Below are 19397 nucleotides of genomic sequence, written 5' to 3'. Positions count from 1 at the left end.
TTAATAAGGAGGGAAAGTGAATGAATGGACTACACATAAGTGATAATGACAAGACTCTTGCCAGTGATAATTGATACCAGTCGAACATGAATTACTTTGTGTAGTCCATTCATTCACTTTGTGTTAAAAGTAAGCTAGTTGGATGGACTTGAATTACTTTGTGTTAAATTAAGTTACCGCTTTTCAATCTTCTACAGATAGGTAGATACCATAGACCCTCATAACACATTCCTACAAACACTTTTCTTAAGCTGTTTCTGCGTTTTCTTCTCTCTTTGCTTTTGCATTAATCATAGAGCAAATTCAATCTCAATCTGGTAGCACTCTTGTGCATTTCTCTTCACAATTCCTGTAATTTTTATTTGTGCTTTCTTTTTACTTTCGATCAAATCTTAAAACATCTCTTCCTCATAAAGACCGAGATAAACATGTGAATGGAGTAACTGCTAAACCCTCGTACCCAAATGAAAATTCTTCGAGCTTCAATGCCCCTCCTCGGAGTCCTACCCGCAGATGCTGCAATTCTTATCTTCAGAGTCCCACACGCAGAAGCTACCATTCTCCTGTCCAGAGCCCTACACGCAGAAGCTTCAATGCTCCTGCTCAGAATAGCTTCAATTCTCCTGTCCGGAGCCCCATTGCCAGAAGCTTTAATGCTCTTGCTCGAGGAAGCCTCAATCGCCCACCTTGGAGTCCCAGCCGTGGACGGCAGTTGCATGCTCAAAATAGCTTCAATTATCCACCAAGAAGTCCGAACCACAGAAGCTTCAATTCTCCTGCGCGAAGTCCCACTCATCCAAGAAGTCCGAACAACAGAAGCTTCAATTCTCCTGTGCGAAATCCCACTCATAGAAGCTTCAATTCTCCTTGTCGAGGCGGCTTTGATTGTCCACCTTGGAGTCCCAACCGTGGAGGTCCTCCCATGCAACGGCAGGTGTGCCGCTACTACGCTCAGGGAAGGTGTTATCATGGAGAAAACTGCAAGTATTTGCATAAAAGAAGATAAGGTGATGTATGCCAGAAAGGTTTTGCGGTGCAGCGGTACAACTGAAATCACATTTTTCTTGATCTCGGTACAACTGAAGTAGTTTTTCTGAACAAAATTTCTCAGGCATCTTGCTGATTCTCGAGACACTAAAATCACATTTTTTCTTTATTTTTTTGATTGTCAGAATTTGTGGAGAATCTGAAAGAAATTTTGTAACGGATTCGGCAAAGCTATTTCTTTAGTTCTTCCATAGTAATATATTATTACAGACTTTTGAACAACCTCCTTATGTGTCATCCCTCACAACAATTGAAGAAGCCATATAAGCACTCTTCTTGATCTTGTGATTTAGAGAGTTTGATAAGAACCACCCACACTCATCTAAAACATTATTGCATTATGGTCAGACATATTATATGTAGCACGATCAAAATAATGTCACGATTCACGAATAATGTTACTGAATTATTTGGATGATGATTATTGTTATTGCTGCTGTGCCGTCAAGGGGAGTTTACTGTCTGGTCATGTTCATAAAGTGAGATGCCAATTACAAAGTGATCTGACCCTTCTTCATCTTTCTATGCACATTCATAGCATATTTCCACATTTCAGGAAATATGACAAGACTGTTGCCATTGACCTCTTTGACCGACCGACAGCAATGTTGTAATGACAGGACTGTTGACATTGACCTAATTGTTACCAGTCGAACGTGGTGTGGTTGAAACAAGTCAAATATCTTTACAAATAGATTACCAGGAACCTCCCTTGTAAAATACTCGATTACCAGAAACCTGATTAAACCTTCTTAATCCAATTAATTAATTTTGTGAATTAAGTTGTTGATAATGTTTTCAATCTTCTACAAATAGATACACACCACACATTCCTAGCCACAAACACTTTTCGTAAGCCTCTTCACTTGCTTCTCTCTTTGCTATTCCCATTATAATCATATTCAATCTTGTGCATCTCTCTTCTGTAAAATCTTAACCTTGTTTCTCGAAAGAAAAAAATAAATAATCTCGATCTCTTAATCTGTTCAATATCCATTTGTAATGGCGTTCGACGGTGTTCTTACTGATGGTGCATCTGAAATACTGAAAAAGCTGGTTACTGTACTTGGCAGTGATATTAGTCTGGTTTGGGGCGTCAAGGATGATCTGAACAGGCTTAAACAAACATTGGAGGTTATTGCTGCTGTAACATCCGATGCAGAGATGAAGCAGCTGAAAGATGCTGCGGTTAAACTTTGGTTAAAGAGGCTCAAGGATGTTTCGTATGATGCTGAGGATGTTCTCGAAGAATTTTCTTACGAAGCTATGCATCGATCTAATAAGAAGAGTAAGGTAAAAGTTTTCTTTTCATCCTCCAATCAAGTTGCCTTTTGTTCGAAAATGGCTCGTAAAATCAAAGGTATCAATACACAGTTAGATCAAATAGCAGCTGATATGGAAAGATTTCATTTTCAAACTAGTAGCAGTGTTGGATACAAGCAAGAGCAACATAACCGGCAAACCACTTCATTCTTTGTGGATATTTCAAAATTTGTAGGAAGAAAAGAAGATAAATCAAAGATAGTAAGGATGTTAACGACGACGAGCATATCGTCGTCAACATCACTGCCATCATCTTCTGTAAATTATAATACACATGAAAAAGTCTCCGTCATATCCATTGTGGGTATGGGTGGAGTTGGAAAGACCAGTCTAGCACAATCTATCTACAGTGACAAATCAGTGGAAATATACTTCAAAAAAATAATGTGGGTCTGCATCTCTGATGACTTCGATGTGTTTAAAATATTAAAAAACATAATGGAGTCTATCACTAATTCTAAATGCGAAGATTTTTCAAACACTAATGTATTAGAAAGAAAAGTTAGAGAAGAATTAGAAGGAAAAAAATATTTGCTAGTCCTAGATGACCTGTGGAACGAAGACCCCATAAAATGGGAAAACCTTAAGGTTGTCCTAGACTGCGGCTCTGTTGGCAGCAAAGTTTTAGTCACTACACGCAGTCTAAAAGTTGCATCGGTGGTGCAAGGTTCAATTCCTCCTTACAACCTAGATGTATTATCTGAAGCTGATTGTTGGTCTATTATCAAGAACAAAGCTTTTTCTCCAGGTGGAGCAGAAGAAACTCCAAATATGAAAATCATAGGAGAGGAGATAGCAAAAAAATGTGGAGGTTTGCCCCTTGCTGCAAATTTTTTTGGTTGTCATATGCACTCACACAGGAATGAAAGGGATTGGTTGTCAATCAGAGACAACGAAGACATAGAAACACTAGGAAATCAGAGTGGCGGAATCATACCAATATTGAAATTGAGTTACGATTCTTTACCATCCCATTTGAAACAGTGTTTCTCATATTGTTGTTTATTTCCCAAAGATTGGGAATTTAATCGAGAATCATTGATTCGATTGTGGGTGGCCGAAGGGTTCATTCATCCATCTATTGGAGCAAATCAAAACTCACTCGAAGATATTGGTAATGATTACTTCCTTGGTTTGCTGTCTAATTCTTTCTTTCAAGATGCAAAAAGGGATGAACACTTAGCTGACATTGTATCGTTTAAAATGCATGATTTAGTGCATGATCTTGCGTTAAGTGTCATTAGCAATCATGAAGTGAAGACTTTCAATGCAAGCGAAATGAATGATGATGTGTCCCAGATTCGTCGGCTACGGGTATCCCTCATGGAAGAAATTCCCAAAAATGCTAAAAAATTGCGGACGATTTTTTTCCAAGAAGGTTTTGCTTTCCCAATTCCACTAAGTAACAAGCATCTTCGTGTAATACATCGGCTTGATGAGGATAGTTATTGGAATACTACTCCTGTATCTTCTTCTGCTTTCAAGTTTAAACACATGAGGTACCTTGACCTCAGTTTTTCAGATATTGAAGATGTTCATGCTGAGTCCATTCATCAACTCTACAATCTCCAAACTCTCAACTTTCATTATTCCAAAAGTGTTCAAAACATTCTCAAAGAAGGAATTGGTTGTTTGATTAATTTGCGACATCTAGATCTGTCTTATTCAGACGCCAACCTTCTACCTGATTCTATTACAAGGCTCGCCAATTTGGAGACTTTAGATATCCATAACTGTAGGGGTATTCGTGTCTTACCTCCAAATATTGGTCATCTCCAAAATCTAGCGTCCCTTGATATTTCAAGTACACGAATCTCAGAGTTACCCGATTCAATCTCTCTCCTCCATAAGCTAACCAAGTTCGACTTCTTATACTGTAATTTAGAAGCACTACCTCGTAGCTTTGGAACATTGACGCAACTAAGGTCACTTGATTTGAGTTGTACTAATATAACAGAATTGCCAGAGTCTTTGACTAGCAACATCTGTAAATTAGAGTATGTGAACTTTGCAGCTGGGTGTAAGTTACCCGAAGACATTAAGAATTGGGTGAAATTGAGATGTTTATTATTCTGGGGAGGCGCAGATGTAATGATGCCTAGAGGTGTTGAAAATCTAACTCGCCTCGAAGTATTAGATTCTTTTACTGTGAGGAAAGAAGATGATGTCTCCATCGACAGCTGCAGTTATAATTCAAATTCTTCTTCTATCCACGGATTAGCAAATATGAACTCCCTTCGGATGTTAAAGATACAAAGTCTAGAGAATGTGAGAGGTGGTAAAGTAGAGGAGGAAAGGGCAAAGTTAAAAGACAAGCAAAACATTCAAGAATTGGAACTAGTATGGTATTTCATAGACGAAGAAGTGGTTGTTAATAATTCTTTTATGGTGCTGGAAGGTCTCCAACCTCACCCTAATTTGAAGGAATTTTCTATCACGGGTTTTCCTGGTTTAAAGCTTCCGAAGTGGATGGGATCATCTTCGTGTCTTCCTAATTTAGTGAAATTATATTTTTTCTGCTGCGAGAATTGTGTAAAATTAATAGGTCTGGGTCAACTCCCGTGTCTTCAGATTCTTAAGATACAAAAAATGGATTCAGTCAAGTGTTTAGGTGAGGAGCTTTATTACCAGAATCAAGAAGAAGATGAAAGCAAAGGTCCTGCAATATGTACTACTACAACAACATTATTCCCTTCGTTAACTCAGTTGCACATCATCGATTTGAAAGTTTTAGAAGAATGGTTTGCACCTGATAATTCCTTCCCTTGCCTTGAGGAAGTAGAGATCAAAGAGTGCGGTAACTTGACTTCCATTCCAGATTTAAGGTTATGGACTTCTTTTCTCAGGGGATAAGTATAAGGAATTGCAAAAAGCTTGATAAGGAAACTCTTGAATATTATCTCGACCAATTCCTCCCATCTGTTGAATACAAACGGGATTGAGCTTACCAGCAACACCACACCAATATATGTACCTTCTAATTCTCTCTCTGTGTTTCTTTTTCGTTTTTTATTTTCTTCCCTTGCCTTGACGATGTACAGATCTACGAGTGCAGTAATTTGAGATCTATTCCAGATTTACGATTGTGGAGTTCTTCTCTCAGCGAACTAAGCATACGTGGTAGCAAAAAGCTTGAAAAAGAGCCTACGGAATATTATATTATCTCAACAAATACCTCCCATCTGTTAAATACAAATGGGATCAACCAACATGACCAATATATTGGTACCTTGTCATTCTCTCTGTGTGTTTCTTTTTTCTTTTTTATTTCTTTCTAATTTTTATTAAAAAATTTCCTAAATCCTAATAATCTTGCAATGTTGTGATTTGTGTTGCAGGTTAAGATACGCGGTTCAGTTTAGTATATCTTGATTATTGAAATATCAAAGACGTGCTTCAGGAGGAGGACGCTGATAACTCATTTTCCTTCTTGAAGAATAATCGGAGTCTAAAATTCAGTTGTTTTTTTTTAATTGTAATTTGTCTTTTTTTTTCTTGTAATGAGGAGCAACTTCACTCTAGTTACACATCAATTTCTACTTTTCTTCATCGAATTCCACCAATTTGTACACTGGTTTCATCCATTTTATAAAGAGAAAAAAAAGAAGAAGAGCAAATTCTCAATTATTTGCTAATTCGATTGATTGGATTTCTGTGACGTTAAATACAATAAGTAGCAGTTGAATACAATTAGAAGATTGGGTTTTTAGCGAACTTGTCTTCTGCAGGGAAGGAAGTTTCAAGTTTCCAAAGTGCGACACAAATAAAAATCTAACTGTGGTCCCTTCACCACCTAAGTCATTGGTTTTGCAACTTAGCTTAATTTATTTTTTTCTTCAAATGGCGGTAATCTGCTGTAGAATTTCCTGAGCGTTCAAGAGATGCTGATCCAATACATACACCGCCCGCCTGTTGCTGCACCATTAGTGCCGAGACATTCTCAGGTTGGCTATGGAATGCCCAGTGATATATACATCACGGACACTTGATGAAGTTCTGTCATCAGAAACAGATACGTTATTTGTTGGCAATTCTAAGAAACTGCAACGTAAGAGAAGTCATTGCGTCTCTTGAATTGTATTTTTTTCATTTCTGAACAGCTTAAAGTAAAAAAATCAAGTGTTGTAATTGTAGGTACACCAAAATAGACTCAGTCACGTGGCCGCACAGGAAAGCACGAAAAAGGACTGAAGAATATCACTCAAAGATCCCGGTCAGTGACTTGTCAAATCAAATGTCAGAATTATCTCGCCACCAACTAATAACACGAGACACGAAGAGGAAACATCCAAAAACGAAGTATCTTGCATAAGGAATCTAAAGCACAAACGAATCAAATTGGAGTACCCAACAAGACTGTTTGTACCATGAGTAAAATTGCCACATATAGGGACAGAATGTTGTCTGGGCCAATGTTCAGCTGTCATCCAAGCCCCCTAACCAAAGCAGCCCACCAGCCTGCCTAGTATTATAAAGACCAGTCAATGGTCAAAGTCAACGCTCGGTCAACGGTCAAAGTCAACCGATAGTCAACTGTCAAAGTCAGGTTGCACGTCGCACCTCTAGCCAATGTTTAGTCATATTGCCAGCAGTGCTGCTAACCAATTTTCAGCCAAGTACTCTGTCGCACTGCCAACCAGTTTCTAGCCATGCTGCCAGATGTGCTGCTAACCAGTTTCCAGCCATGTTGCCAGATGCGCTCTCAGCCAGTCTCCATCCATACTGCCAGCCCATTATGCATGTCAACCATCAAACAGTCTGCCAGCATGCAGAATTAATTCAGGAGGCATGCAAAGAGCAGTTTCATGCAGAATTAATTCAGGAGGCATGAATGAGCAGTTTCATGCAGAATTAATTCAGGAGACATGAATGAGAAGTTTCATGCAGAATTAATTCAGGAGGCATGAATGAGCAGTTTCATGCAGAATTAAACAGGGAGGCATGAATGAGCAGTTTCATGCAGAATTAGACAAGGAGGCATGAATTGTTGGAACAATATTTATTAATTATTATTTTAAGATTTTTAACTAAATAAAATTAATTTATTGTTTTGTTTGTGAATGAAACTTATTAGTCACACATCGTGGAGTTTCTACTTTTTAGTTGTTTTAAGAGACTATATAAGCTTTTTAGTCCCACATCGGGGAATTCATCTTTTTAAGTTGAATTTGTCTATTATATAAACAAATTCACTACTTTTGTAAAATATATTGGAAAGGGGTTGCTCTATATTTTAGAGGGACCTCTAAGGGAAAATATTTTATAGCGTTCGCGATTTTCCTTAACGGGTTTTTCGGAGTTGCCAAGCTCAAGTTGAGCATCTACTACATATGCTAGTAGTAGGTGTAGTAGGGTGTTTTATCCTGGAGATATCCGTCCCGTGAGGTCTATAACATCACTCTTGAGTATAGTCGGGCGCTAATGTCTTAAGGGCAACGTGTTGAACACGTGACTCACTCTGTTTTTCCAAAGTTTTGCATTGTTGCTGTTGTGGAGATATGGGAAGCTCGTTCGTTTCGTCAATCGATCACTTCCATTATAAAGGAGCTAAGTATCACTAACTTTTGCTTATTTGATTTTTTTCTTTATTTTGATTATTGCACCCAACATGAATGAACGGTTAATGCCATTTAAGTTTATATTGAAATTAGGTATTCAACTGTATAAATAGGGGAGAGCGAAAAGGGGGAAAGGGGCTAGCGAATACGGAAAAAATCCACTGTAATCCTAAATATCAATAAAATATCACTCCCCAAGGGGATTCGTCCGTGGATGTAGGCAAACCATGCCGAACCACGTTAAATTCGTGTTTCTCATTTTTATGCTAATTCATGTTTTAACCCTGTTTTCATCAACAATACCAAAATCATCGTGTTTAGTGCCTGGAAATATTTCTGGGTGCAAACATTGGCGCCGACTAAGAGGATTAAGAGAAAAGGAATCGTGTTTTCCCATTGAGAAAAGTAGTAAAAAATGCTTCAAAATCGTGTCCGTGAAAAAGCAGTCTGAACGTCTTGAAAAATCAATGCTGCAGTCCAGTTGATCGTAACTGCTGCAGTCCAGTTTGATCGCCATTACTGCAGTCCGGATGATCGCAGCTGCTGCAGACCAGATAATCGCAGTTACTACAGTCTAGTTGATCGTAACTGCTGCGATCCAGATTCACAGTTCGGATATGCTAAAACTATTATATTCGGAAACCACTAAAACTGCATCACTATTAAGATCAATGAGACCACCCCTAGGACGTCCGGTCCACGGTACAAGATGGCGAAAAACATCATCAAAATTATTGCTGGATATTCGATAAGCAACATGGGTGGGTTTGATTTCAATCACAGCAGTCCAACTGATTGCAGCTGCTCCAGTTCAGTTAATCACAATTACTGCAGTCCAGTTGATCGCAATTGCTGCAGTCCATCTTCACGGTCGGAAGCCATCAAAGCTGACTCACTAAAAAGATCGCTAAAACTGTTGACAGGATGTTCGATCTGCATCATGTTACAGTCCAAAGTTCGAAAAAAATCAGTTCCCCGATAGCATAGCAGTAACATATTCGAGTTCGTAGTTTGTCGGAATCACACCACCATGTCCGAGTTCCAAGTCAGTAGCTACTTGCACCACCTGCACATACGAAAGATATGGGACGGTAAAACCCTAAGAAAGATCCCCAGAAAAATATCTCAAAAAGTTCCGGAAAAGGCCACAAAAGTGTAGCAAAACATTGACAGAAAAGTCCATGGGAAACGGTACTGTGTCAGGATGCCACGTCAGCGGAACTAACTAATCAGCGAGTGCCACGTCTTTAACAAATCCAGTCAGCAAGACACAGTTTCTGCAAAGAATATTCCGTTAGTGCCAACATATTCTTGACGTCGTTAATAAGGCTCAAGGATGTTTTTTATGATGCGGAGGATGTTCTAGATGAATTTTCTTATGAAGCTATGCGTCATTCTAATAAGAACAGTAAGGTAAAAGTTTTCTTTTCATCCTCTAATCAAGTTGCCTTTCGTTTTAAAATTGTAGGAATAGAATATCGCAGCAATAACGTTTTGGTGAAATTATACTAACAAATGTATGCGAAGTCGTCGCAGATAAACAGAAGAATGACGTAGCAAGTGATGTCAGCTCGAACATGAGAAAAGGGTGAAGACTTAGCGAGATTGAATAGCATGTGCGAGAAGGACCTTTGTGAACCCGCAAGAAGATCGCATGCCAAACCCGAAAATGTTGGGAAACTTAGCTGTCATCCACTGTGTAATTCCCTATATAAGGGGCCAAGTGGTTCGAGTAGAGGAGAGAGATCTTTGGGAGTGGTGAAGAAGAAAGTAAGAGAGAGAAAGTCTGTAGAGAGAATTGTTTTCCCATTGAGTGTTCTTGAGAGTTTTGTAAAATCAATAAGAAAAATCAATAAAAGTTAAGTGTTGAATTTCATATTTAGTGATATATTTCTTAGATCATACTAGGGTGTGGTTGTAAGGAAACCGACAACTACATTTTGGCGCTAGAAACAGGCCCGAACTGTTCTTGATTGGTAGAGATTATTAGAAAATAAGTTTCAAAATTGTGATTTGAGAATTTGAAATAATAAGTAAAAAATTTGAGTAGTTTTCAGAGTGATAATCATAATACAAAGATCATCGAAAGAGAAATGGCGAGAAAAATGAACAAAGAGACACAACCGTCATCAATTCGAAGAAGTAGAAGAATTGCAGGAAGAAGAATGAGTGATCGAAAGAGCAGAAACATCTAGAATGGGAGCAGAGAACAACAGAAGAAAACAGACTCGAAATCAAGATCAACCAGCACAAGCACAAAACAGGATTATCGACTATGATAGAGTCAGGATTATCAAACGGGGTATTTATAAGGTTAGAATGTGGGACCCATCTCTTAAGACCGTTGGAACCTTATCTTCTTGTGTCCTTGCGTCTATCACGCAGAGGTCTGCGTTTGCCCCTTGATCCCGCAGAGGCATCCTCGCTCGTTCCACAGGTTGATCGACACGTACACTGCTCAGAGTGTTTAATGTGGGTAGTTGAGGGGTCTGCTCGTGTCAGACAAGTGTCTTCTGCCCCTGTCACGTCCGTGTCAGCTAACTTTCTCTCCACCGTTGATCTTAGCTTCTCTTTTGGGGATGAGATAAAGTAACTCCTCGGGGTTTATTTGGTGTTTCGTAGCGCATCATGTTTTGATGTTTCGTCCTGCATGCTTTCCACGTATCTTTTTATATACACGTGTCTGATAGTGAGATATATGTGTACACAGATATCGTGTACCCAACAAAACTTTTCTGGAAATGTTCATGGTAAGGAGGTGTTACCATGGAGAAAACTGCAGACTGCTGGGAAATACTAGAGTGAGGTTTTACGGTTAACAGATTTTGGTACAACTGAAGTAGTTTCTTTGAACAAAAATTTTCAGCCTTGATGTCAGAATCCAATATTTGTAGTTTCCAATTTTTGTAGTTTAATATTGTAAGCAGAAATTTTAACAACCTTGTTATGTGTTATCCTGGCAAAGAAGCCATATAAATATTTTTCTTCAGCTTGTTACTGCAGACTCCAGTCTGTTACATTCATGTTACGCAGGTTCCACTTCAGCAGAAAGTTCGAAGTTTTCGTTTTTTCCCTTATTGATGGTTAAGGTTATTTGCATACTGCTATAAGGAAGATCATTGTCTACACTAATCAAACATATCCTGGAAATTTATATTATTGATAAGAAGTACTACAACATACCACAACCCAGAGAAACATCAAGATACAGGAATAAGCTGTATTTAGATGTTAACCCCGGTAGCAAATAATGTAAAACAACAAAAAAGTTCAACCAGGAAAATTACTAGGAACCCTCACAGAAGGGGGTACGACTAGCTCCAGCAGCACTGTAAACTCTAGGACCCGACTCAGAACCCCATGATGCAAGCTTTATTTACACCTTGATAAACGATTTTATCAATAACCATGTATTAGCAGAACCACCAAAAAGAAGAGGTAAGAAAGGAAACACTACTACTACTAATGTACAGGTGATGCTTGCACTGGAGACGTAGCAAAATGTTTATGAAATGTGAGCTAGCAAACTATTTATCTTTGGTGCAGTTACAATTGTATTGAATTCTAGCCATTTGGTATCCATGCTTATTGTTTTGGAGTTTGATTATATTGTCTCTCATAGGTATAACATAGCATCTAGGAGTGCGACTGTCCCTCCCTGTGGGACTAGAACAGTTGCAGGTCGTATTGTGAAAGAAAACTATGGTTCTGCCAACTAACAACACACATTTACGGTGAGCTTGATTGTTGGATATGTAACATTGCTATCCTGGCACATTTACTGCGAATTACTAAATAATATTATTGGCTAAAATTTGTGCATTGTGCACATTGAAACTTCAACTTTGTTCAATTTGATCAGATTGCTGTGTTATGGAGCAAAGGAGTAAAACCACTTAAGGGTAGAAACCTTTACAAGCTAAAAACAATGAGACAGGTCAGTCCAGTTACGGTTTTTCTTTGCTGTTGTTGTTTAGGCGTGTGTTTTATTCATCTTTAATATTATTAAAGAAAGGTAAAAGATAATTATTAAAAGATAATCGTTTGACTAGGTAGTTTTAGAGGTTCTCCAAGAGCCAAAGTCATATCTGATTGAAAAATTAACCTTCACACTTAGCCTGATTTTTATTATCATCTTAGGTTTTGCTGCATAAGTTAAAATGAACTGGCCAGAAGAAATGTTTCACCTTGTTATGCTTTGTAGGGGTTTGATGTAGTAGTTGTTGCGATTCGATCAGATGTTGGATCCTTTGCTCCGGAGTAACCTTTTTTTTTCATTGACACAAGCTTTTTTTATAAGTGTGAATAAGTGTAAAGAAAGTCGATGCAAGAAAACTGCTCCAGGACAAACCGGTTCAACCTCTGATTTATTCGTGCCTATTACATCAGATACCTTCTGAGATTTATTTGGTGGAATTTCTTTATAGTAACACTAATAACATTTTCCTATCCTTAGAAACCAAGCTCTTGCAATTGCATGATATGTGTTCAGTTTTATTGTTCTTATCCCCGATACAATAAACTCATGTGCAGCCAACCATATACCTTAAACAATCCAAGGGGGTTATAAAATATTAGTGAACATTCATCTCCTGCCAGAAAAGAAAGTTGGTATTGAACAGAATAGGAAGTCGAGACGTTATGTGCAGTTTGTCTTCAGTTCAGCTAGTAGGTATTCCATAAGGACTCCTTCATTAACACATTTGATTTTTTGACTTTAGGGTGTTGAGAAATGAAAGGAATACGGTGCAAGAGACAAAAAGAAGGATGTCACCAGACGAATTGTAGATGAAACTAGCTGCTCAACTTCAGAGTCAACTCGCAGCAGTCTGCACAAGACAACCCATTCAGATTAGACAACATACACCTGCTGCCTACCAAAGATGGTTCTTGCCGAAGTCTGCATGAACACCACGATGGCATCAAGTATTACTGAACAACACCACGATAGCAGTATAAAAGCTGTGCACAACCAAAATAATGAATATCGTGTTGCCAACCACAGGCAGTACCCAACAAAACTTTTCTAGAAATGTTCATGATGCACATGCCAAGAATGCACAAAATCACTTTTCAGAAAAACTTCATCAATCTCATCATGCTACTGCAAATTATTCAAGCTTTAATGCTCCTCCCCATAATTCTGTTCTTGGGCTCCGTTGCAGCGGCAGGTCTGTCAAAACTATCCTCAAGGAAGGTGCTATTTTGGAGAAAAACATGTGATTGGAGTGAGGAAGGCTGCTAAACCCTTATACCCCAATGAAAATGAGTCGAACTTCAGTGCTCCTCATTGCGATATGAGGGTTTAGCAGTCACTATCACTCCAATCACATGTTTGTCTACCAAGGAGTCCCACATGCACTAGGCTTCCATTTCAAGAAGCTCCTGCTCAGAATAGCTTCAATTTCCACCTTGGATGGCCTCCCAAGCAACTGAAGGAGGTGTTATCATGGAGAAAACTGCAGACTGCTGGGAAATACTAGAGTGAGGTTTTACGGTTAACAGATTTTGGTACAACTCAAGTAGTTTCTTTGAACAAAAATTTTCAGCCTTGATGTCAGAATCCAATATTTGTAGTTTCCAATTTTTGTAGTTTAATATTGTAAGCAGAAATTTTAACAACCTTGTTATGTGTTATCCTGGCAAAGAAGCCATATAAATATTTTTCTTCAGCTTGTTACTGCAGACTCCAGTCTGTTACATTCATGTTACGCAGGTTCCACTTCAGCAGAAAGTTCGAAGTTTTCGTTTTTTCCCTTATTGATGGTTAAGGTTATTTGCATACTGCTATAAGGAAGATCATTGTCTACACTAATCAAACATATCCTGGAAATTTATATTATTGATAAGAAGTACTACAACATACCACAACCCAGAGAAACATCAAGATACAGGAATAAGCTGTATTTAGATGTTAACCCCGGTAGCAAATAATGTAAAACAACAAACAAGTTCAACCAGGAAAATTACTAGGAACCCTCACAGAAGGGGGTACGACTAGCTCCAGCAGCACTGTAAACTCTAGGACCCGACTCAGAACCCCATGATGCAAGCTTTATTTACACCTTGATAAACGATTTTACATATAATGGTCGAATAATTGTAAATTCCAGTGTCTTCATTTTACAGGTTGCGATTTGGGATGCTTTTGCTCCTCAATTATATTTTCAACCCTCTGCAGATTTGTCGACAATTGTTATAAGTGGATAACATAAAGCCAAATAGAAGTATTTAATGTCGTATACCTTTACAGAGCTTCCAACCTCCTCCAGTTTCTGCAATATAAGTTCTCCTGACGAAGGAACATTCCCAGTCCTGGGAGTTCTTGATGGTGACTGCAGTTATACGAGGTACAAGACAATCATTCAAGCATTGATTGCTAAAATATTTCGAGAAATGAAGGGAAATAAAGAAGCTCGAGGTAAACCATTCATACCCCATGGGACGTCAACACAGTCGCTCTCTTTAAGTTTGCAAGATGTGTTAAAACAACCTGAGTGCATCGCCCGACAATCCGAGACACAAATACATCCATGTCAATATAGCCTATAAATTTCAATCACAAAACGAATCTCAGTTCATAATATCAATCACCTTTCTAAACTCCCTTGGGTTCGCAACCCCATGGATATGAACATCATCACTCACGACCTCCTTACACCTACATTCTCAATTCTAATTGAATACACAGCAACAAGAACAACAATGTCTCATTACAACAAATATCTGTAACGCAAACAACATAAACAACTGCAGAAAGAACACCACAGTTAAGCGCTCAGGCCTAAAGTCATCCCTCCGTCCCAGAAAAAGTGATACTTTCACATTTTTCAATTTGGCCTGCAAAAGTATCATTTTTTATGGGACCAAGGTAGTATCATCACATTACCTTGTTCAATGACAATGTCAACAATTGAAGGAAGCAAAATGTGTTTTTCTTTCTTCAACACTCCAAAACATGGGAAAGCAACTGGCTTTACAACCTAATTTCACAACACAACACAAACCCAATAAAATCAAAATCAAATCCAAATCAAGCCATTTGCTTAGGGTTTCAAATTGATTCAATCAACAAAATTAAAAATTGAAACTCTTTTACCTTATAAACAATGGAATTAGGTGTAATATAAAGCATTCTAGAACGAAATTCAGCTCTAAAGAATATATCTTCTAATTGGTATATAAATCAACATGAACAATCCAATCCCCCATGCTAATACTAAAAGTAAAGAATATAAAACCCATTGAATCGTTTGATATTTCACATAAATTTCCTCCATTTCTGCAAATGAAGCTGAATATAAAACTACTCTCTCATCATCTTCATCTTCAGTTCTTGAATCTGGCAATAATAACCCACTCTCTAATACGTCAATTTCTCCAGAACCCATATCCCTAATTGTGAAATTCTAATCGAAATTATCAAAAAAGATCCAATTTTTGGAGGTGACGTGATTGATATAGTACATCTCATCTGGTGAAATTAGTTCTATCCAACGGCTGAAAATACATCCAATGATCGGTGATTAGAATTGGACGGATGTGATTTTTTATGTGGGTCCCACTCAGCTTGACTTATAGGTTGAATCTGGGTTGCTCTGTTAAACAGTCTTAAACCTCGAAAGAAAACTCAGAGGAGCAGTTGCTAAAACCCTAAAAATGGCGAAAAAAGGAGAAGAAGAGAAACCTAAAGAAGATGATGTGTTTGCTTCTTGTACTTTCTCTAGTTTGGGTCTTCAATCTACCTTATGTGATGAGCTGAAAGGTAATTCCTTTTTTTCTGACTTTTTTGATTTTATTTGGGGGATTTTTGATTGTTTCTAGTTTGAGCTGATTAAAATTGTGGGAAAATGAGGTAATACAATCTGGGGCATGTTTTTGAGCTCAATTGATGCTGAAAGATATGGAATTTGAATCAATCTGTTAGTAAAGTTTCAAGTTTTGTTTGTCTTTTTTGATAGATAAGATGGGGTATGAAGCTCCAACGGTGGTGCAAGCTAAAGCTATTCCACTTATTCTCTCTGGGAAACATGTGTATCCTTTTTGTTGATTCGTTTATTAGCTTCAATTTCAGTTTTCGTGGTGGTGGTGGTGGCGGCGGTGGTGGTGGCGGCGGTGGTGGTGGGTGACATTTGTTATTTACATGCTTAAATTTGAGTTTTTGTTGTTTTATGGCGGTGGTGAGTGACATTTGTTGAATTTGCTTTGTGGGTTTGAGTTCCTTAAGTGAAATTATAGACTTGTGAATGCGGCGACTGGTACTGGAAAGACGATAGTGTATCTGGTTCCACTAATTCATCATTTGCAAATGTACAATCCGAGAATTGATCGGTCTCATGGAACGATGGGTACGTGTGAAGCCTTAATTCTGTGAGTTCATTGTTTTAAAAGTTGATTACTGGTGATCTAAGTTGGCGATCTGGGATTGACATTGAGATTTTATTTTTTTTTGGTTTTGAAGCGTTGGTGCTTGTGCCAACACGAGAATTGTGTATTCAGGTATATGAAATCCTTCAAAAGTTACTGCACCGATTTCATTGGATAGTTCCAGGTTTTGTTATGGGAGGTGAGAACAGGTCAAAGGAGAAAGCCAGGCTTCGCAAAGGTAATATGTCTGATTACCAGTTTGATTTCTAAACTGTTGCAGTAGTATGATTTTCCCGCAAACTCCATTATTTGAGCAATTTCAACGCTCTCTTGACATGTGTTGATTTACAGGAATATCTATTCTTGTGGCAACTCCTGGACGCCTTTTGGACCACTTAAAGAATACGTCATCTTTTGTGCACTCTAACTTGCGGTGGATTATTTTTGATGAGGCAGATAGGTATGATCCTATTTACTTACTTTCTGATCTGCATCACCGATCCTATTTTCCGATCTTGGTCTTTTTTTTCCTTTGTAGCCATCAGTTTATAAATAGCTAAATGTATGGATGCACTTTCCGGTTTTGATGTATAACATATAGAAGTGCATATCTGTTTGTAATGTTGACAGAATTTTAGAGTTGGGTTTTGGTAAAGAGATAGAAGATATACTTAATGTTTTGGGGTCAAAGAAAAATGGGTTGGATGATAAGGCGGACGGAGCGTCTAAGCTTCCCAAATTCCCTAGGCAGAACCTGTTATTATCAGCAACTTTAAATGAAAAAGTTAACCATCTAGCTAATATTAGCTTGGAAAACCCGGTTCTGGTTGGTCTTGATGAGAAGAAGAGTTCTGGTGAAATGCAAAAACCATCACATAAACATCTAGGGGATTTAATATCTAATGACGATGTAGAATCTGAAGTACCGACACTAAAAAGTGGTTCAGATGCGGGCTATAACCTACCAGCTCAGTTAGTTCAGACATACGTAAAAGGTATTCTTTCTGTTTACTGAAACCAGGTGAACACTTCATGTATAATATTGGTACCACATTTTAAATTGAACTTCTGATTGTATTATGCAGTGCCCTGTGGTTCCCGTCTAGTGGTTCTTCTGTCCATTCTTAAAAATCTTTTTCAGAAAGAACCTTCTCAAAAGGTGAGGAACACACCCCGACTCCTCCATTGTATTTTCTTTGACTTCGCAACTTGATGTGAACTGATTTTGTTATTGGACAGATTGTGGTATTCTTCTCAACATGTGATGCTGTGGATTTCCACTACTCACTCCTAAGTGAATTTCAATTGTCCTCTGACACGGAATCAGGAACACAGCAGAAGCAGAAATTTTTCAGTGGTAAACTTCTACGCTTACATGGTAGCATGGAACAGGAAGGCCGTCGTACCTCGTTTCAGGGATTCAAAACTGATAAATCAGCCCTTCTCTTATGCACAGACGTTGCTGCAAGAGGATTAGATTTTCCGAAAGTGAGATGTATCATTCAGTATGACTCTCCAGGAGATGCTAGTGAATACGTGCACAGGTATGTATATTTCATATTTTATGAGCTTCCTAATCAACAGGTTAAAAACGAAAAAAGAGAGTGGTGTGGATGCTTTTCCTAGATCTTGTAGTGCTAAGATATATGAAAACTGTTTTTTGCGTGCCTTTCATTTCTGCCACACTTTCAGCAGTCATTCGGACATGCAATAAAAAGGTTATAATGGATAGTTCTCTTATCTGGCATTGTTGCTGCTGGGGTTTTCAGAGTTGGAAGAACAGCTCGACTCGGAGAAAAAGGAGATGCATTGTTATTTTTACAACCCGTTGAAATGGATTATTTAAGAGACCTGGAAAAGCATGGTGTGTCGCTTAAAGAGTATCCTCTTCTCAAGGTCCTGGACAGTTTCCCTATAACTGCTCAGAAGCCTCAGCACGTTAAGAAGTTTGTACCATTGGAGTTGCATCCATGGGTTTTGATTCTGCAGAGAGCACTCGAATCTTTCATTGGTGCAGAGGTACTCCGCAATCAATTGTTATTTATCTCTTCCCATGTCTATGCAATTTGTATGTTTACAGCACTGTTGATGTTCATTTTGGTTTGGCCCAAAACTGATCTGGTTTCTGCTTTCAGGAAAAGATGAAGCAGATGGCGAAGGATGCATTTTGTTCTTGGATACGTGCGTATACAGCACATCGGGGTGACCTGAAGAGGATCTTTATGGTGAAGAGACTTCACTTAGGACACGTGGCGAAGAGTTTTGGGCTCAAAGACCAACCTTCCATGGTTGGGAGAGCATTCCAAGTGCAAGCTAGGAAGAATAAGAAAGATCTGAAGCATCACAGAGGGCCAATGAGAAAGAGAAAAGAATCTGGAAAACCTGACCGTAACCAATCTAAACGAAGAAAACAGTGAGATGGGCAAGATGAAATGGCCTGAGATGAACTGACAGAAAAGCTTCACTGGTTCACTTCTCGATTTGCTTTCTTAAGCTTTTGGGCATTGCACTACCAAATGCGATGTGAGGTATGGTGATAGCTTTTAGGAGCTTTTTGTATTACTGGCATACCCATCAGTCTTTTTGGTTCTAGAAATGCAGTTAGGTAGCACTGTAATCACTGGTCATCGTATCCATAAACTACACTGTCACGTTGCTTCTATATTGTAACCTTGTTTTTCGTTTTATTTTCCTGAGTCTTGTATTGACTTGGAATTAGCAGTATTGACTGCAGCAATTTTGATTTGGTATAAAGAAATTTTAAATTAGGGTACATCTAGAGTAAGCAACTGTTTATCATTTTGCGCATGTTTTCACAGGCATTGCTTGCGTAGTTCAGTTAGTACTTGAATACATTTTTTATGAATTTGAATTTCATATGTTCTTAAGTTGAGGTTTCTATGACTTTAACAAATCTGATCAGAGTGTCTTTCTTGCAACTAACCTGTTTTACAGCTCCAAAAAACCTTGGCTTAATCCCCGTTTTTTTTTTAAAAGCCTTGTAACTTCGCCGAGTCCATAGAAAAAAAAAAGGTGATGTTTTGCTTAAAAATCGTATAACTTATTAGAAAACGGATATTATGCGTTTCAGTTTTTCTGTAG

At 38.3% G+C, this 19397-nt stretch overlaps 3 protein-coding genes and 1 long non-coding RNA gene across 13 annotated transcripts; 3 read left to right on the top strand and 1 right to left on the bottom strand.

Moving 5' to 3' along the window:
• Positions 1–1867: 1867 nt before the first annotated feature.
• On the top strand, positions 1868–6005 carry LOC113337004 (disease resistance protein RGA2-like). Of its 3 annotated transcripts, none has more exons than XM_026582704.1 (3): positions 1868–5340; positions 5446–5595; positions 5709–6005. In XM_026582704.1, exon 1 carries the CDS (start codon positions 2050–2052, stop codon positions 5221–5223), a length of 3174 nt encoding a protein of 1057 aa, XP_026438489.1. In that variant the 5' UTR covers positions 1868–2049; the 3' UTR covers positions 5224–5340; positions 5446–5595; positions 5709–6005. The 3 variants fall into 3 exon arrangements, with proteins under 3 accessions (XP_026438489.1, XP_026438490.1, XP_026438487.1); XM_026582705.1 differs by having other exon boundaries at positions 5426–5595; XM_026582702.1 differs by having other exon boundaries at positions 1868–5595.
• Positions 6006–11057: 5052 nt separating this feature from the next.
• On the bottom strand, positions 11058–15332 carry LOC113337006. 7 transcript variants are annotated; one of them, XR_003354073.1, is made up of 6 exons: positions 15028–15332; positions 14818–14911; positions 14365–14474; positions 14174–14263; positions 13994–14103; positions 11058–11310 (listed from the first exon to the last, which is right to left on the bottom strand). XR_003354073.1 is itself a non-coding variant. In XM_026582708.1 (5 exons), the coding sequence occupies exons 1-5, from the start codon at positions 15061–15063 to the stop codon at positions 14047–14049; spliced, it is 387 nt and encodes a 128-aa protein (XP_026438493.1). In that variant the 5' UTR covers positions 15064–15332; the 3' UTR covers positions 13741–14046. The 7 variants fall into 7 exon arrangements, 2 of the variants coding, with proteins under 2 accessions (XP_026438493.1, XP_026438492.1); XR_003354076.1 differs by lacking the exon at positions 11058–11310 and adding an exon at positions 14523–14603 and having other exon boundaries at positions 13741–14103; positions 14365–14421; XR_003354072.1 differs by having other exon boundaries at positions 13994–14263.
• LOC113337007 lies at positions 11568–12995 on the top strand. Its single transcript, XR_003354077.1, has 3 exons — positions 11568–11662; positions 11791–11865; positions 12650–12995. It is a non-coding gene; the product is annotated as an uncharacterized LOC113337007 (long non-coding RNA).
• A 220-nt stretch (positions 15333–15552) lies between the features above and the next one.
• Positions 15553–19068, top strand: LOC113337292 (DEAD-box ATP-dependent RNA helicase 17-like). 2 transcript variants are annotated; one of them, XM_026583003.1, is made up of 11 exons: positions 15553–15693; positions 15890–15962; positions 16167–16276; positions 16390–16533; positions 16647–16755; positions 16926–17290; positions 17381–17454; positions 17535–17652; positions 17752–17839; positions 18065–18314; positions 18431–19068. In XM_026583003.1, the coding sequence occupies exons 1-11, from the start codon at positions 15588–15590 to the stop codon at positions 18710–18712; spliced, it is 1719 nt and encodes a 572-aa protein (XP_026438788.1). In that variant the 5' UTR covers positions 15553–15587; the 3' UTR covers positions 18713–19068. The 2 variants fall into 2 exon arrangements, with proteins under 2 accessions (XP_026438788.1, XP_026438787.1); XM_026583002.1 differs by having other exon boundaries at positions 17535–17839.
• Positions 19069–19397: the final 329 nt, after the last annotated feature.

Source organism: Papaver somniferum, unplaced genomic scaffold, assembly GCF_003573695.1.
Source record: "Papaver somniferum cultivar HN1 unplaced genomic scaffold, ASM357369v1 unplaced-scaffold_158, whole genome shotgun sequence".
Lineage (NCBI taxonomy): Eukaryota > Viridiplantae > Streptophyta > Magnoliopsida > Ranunculales > Papaveraceae > Papaver > Papaver somniferum.
The sequence above is the reverse complement of the archived record's forward strand: the minus strand, read 5'-3'. Positions and strand labels throughout refer to the sequence as shown.

Excerpts from the sequence above, each read along its gene's own strand:
- LOC113337004 (XM_026582704.1), top strand. The coding sequence starts at position 2,050 with ATGGCGTTCGACGGTGTTCTTACTGATGGTGCATCTGAAATACTGAAA.
- LOC113337006 (XM_026582707.1), bottom strand. The coding sequence starts at position 15,063 with ATGCTTTATATTACACCTAATTCCATTGTTTATAAG. Across the intron at positions 14,475-14,817 it reads TGACATTGTCATTGAACAAG|GCTATATTGACATGGATGTA; the intron begins GTAATGTGATGA and ends TGAAATTTATAG. Across the intron at positions 14,264-14,364 it reads CTGTGTTGACGTCCCATGGG|TCACCATCAAGAACTCCCAG; the intron begins GTATGAATGGTT and ends GTATAACTGCAG.
- LOC113337292 (XM_026583002.1), top strand. The coding sequence starts at position 15,588 with ATGGCGAAAAAAGGAGAAGAAGAGAAACCTAAAGAAGATGATGTGTTT. Across the intron at positions 16,756-16,925 it reads ATTTTTGATGAGGCAGATAG|AATTTTAGAGTTGGGTTTTG; the intron begins GTATGATCCTAT and ends TAATGTTGACAG. Across the intron at positions 17,291-17,380 it reads AGTTCAGACATACGTAAAAG|TGCCCTGTGGTTCCCGTCTA; the intron begins GTATTCTTTCTG and ends TGTATTATGCAG.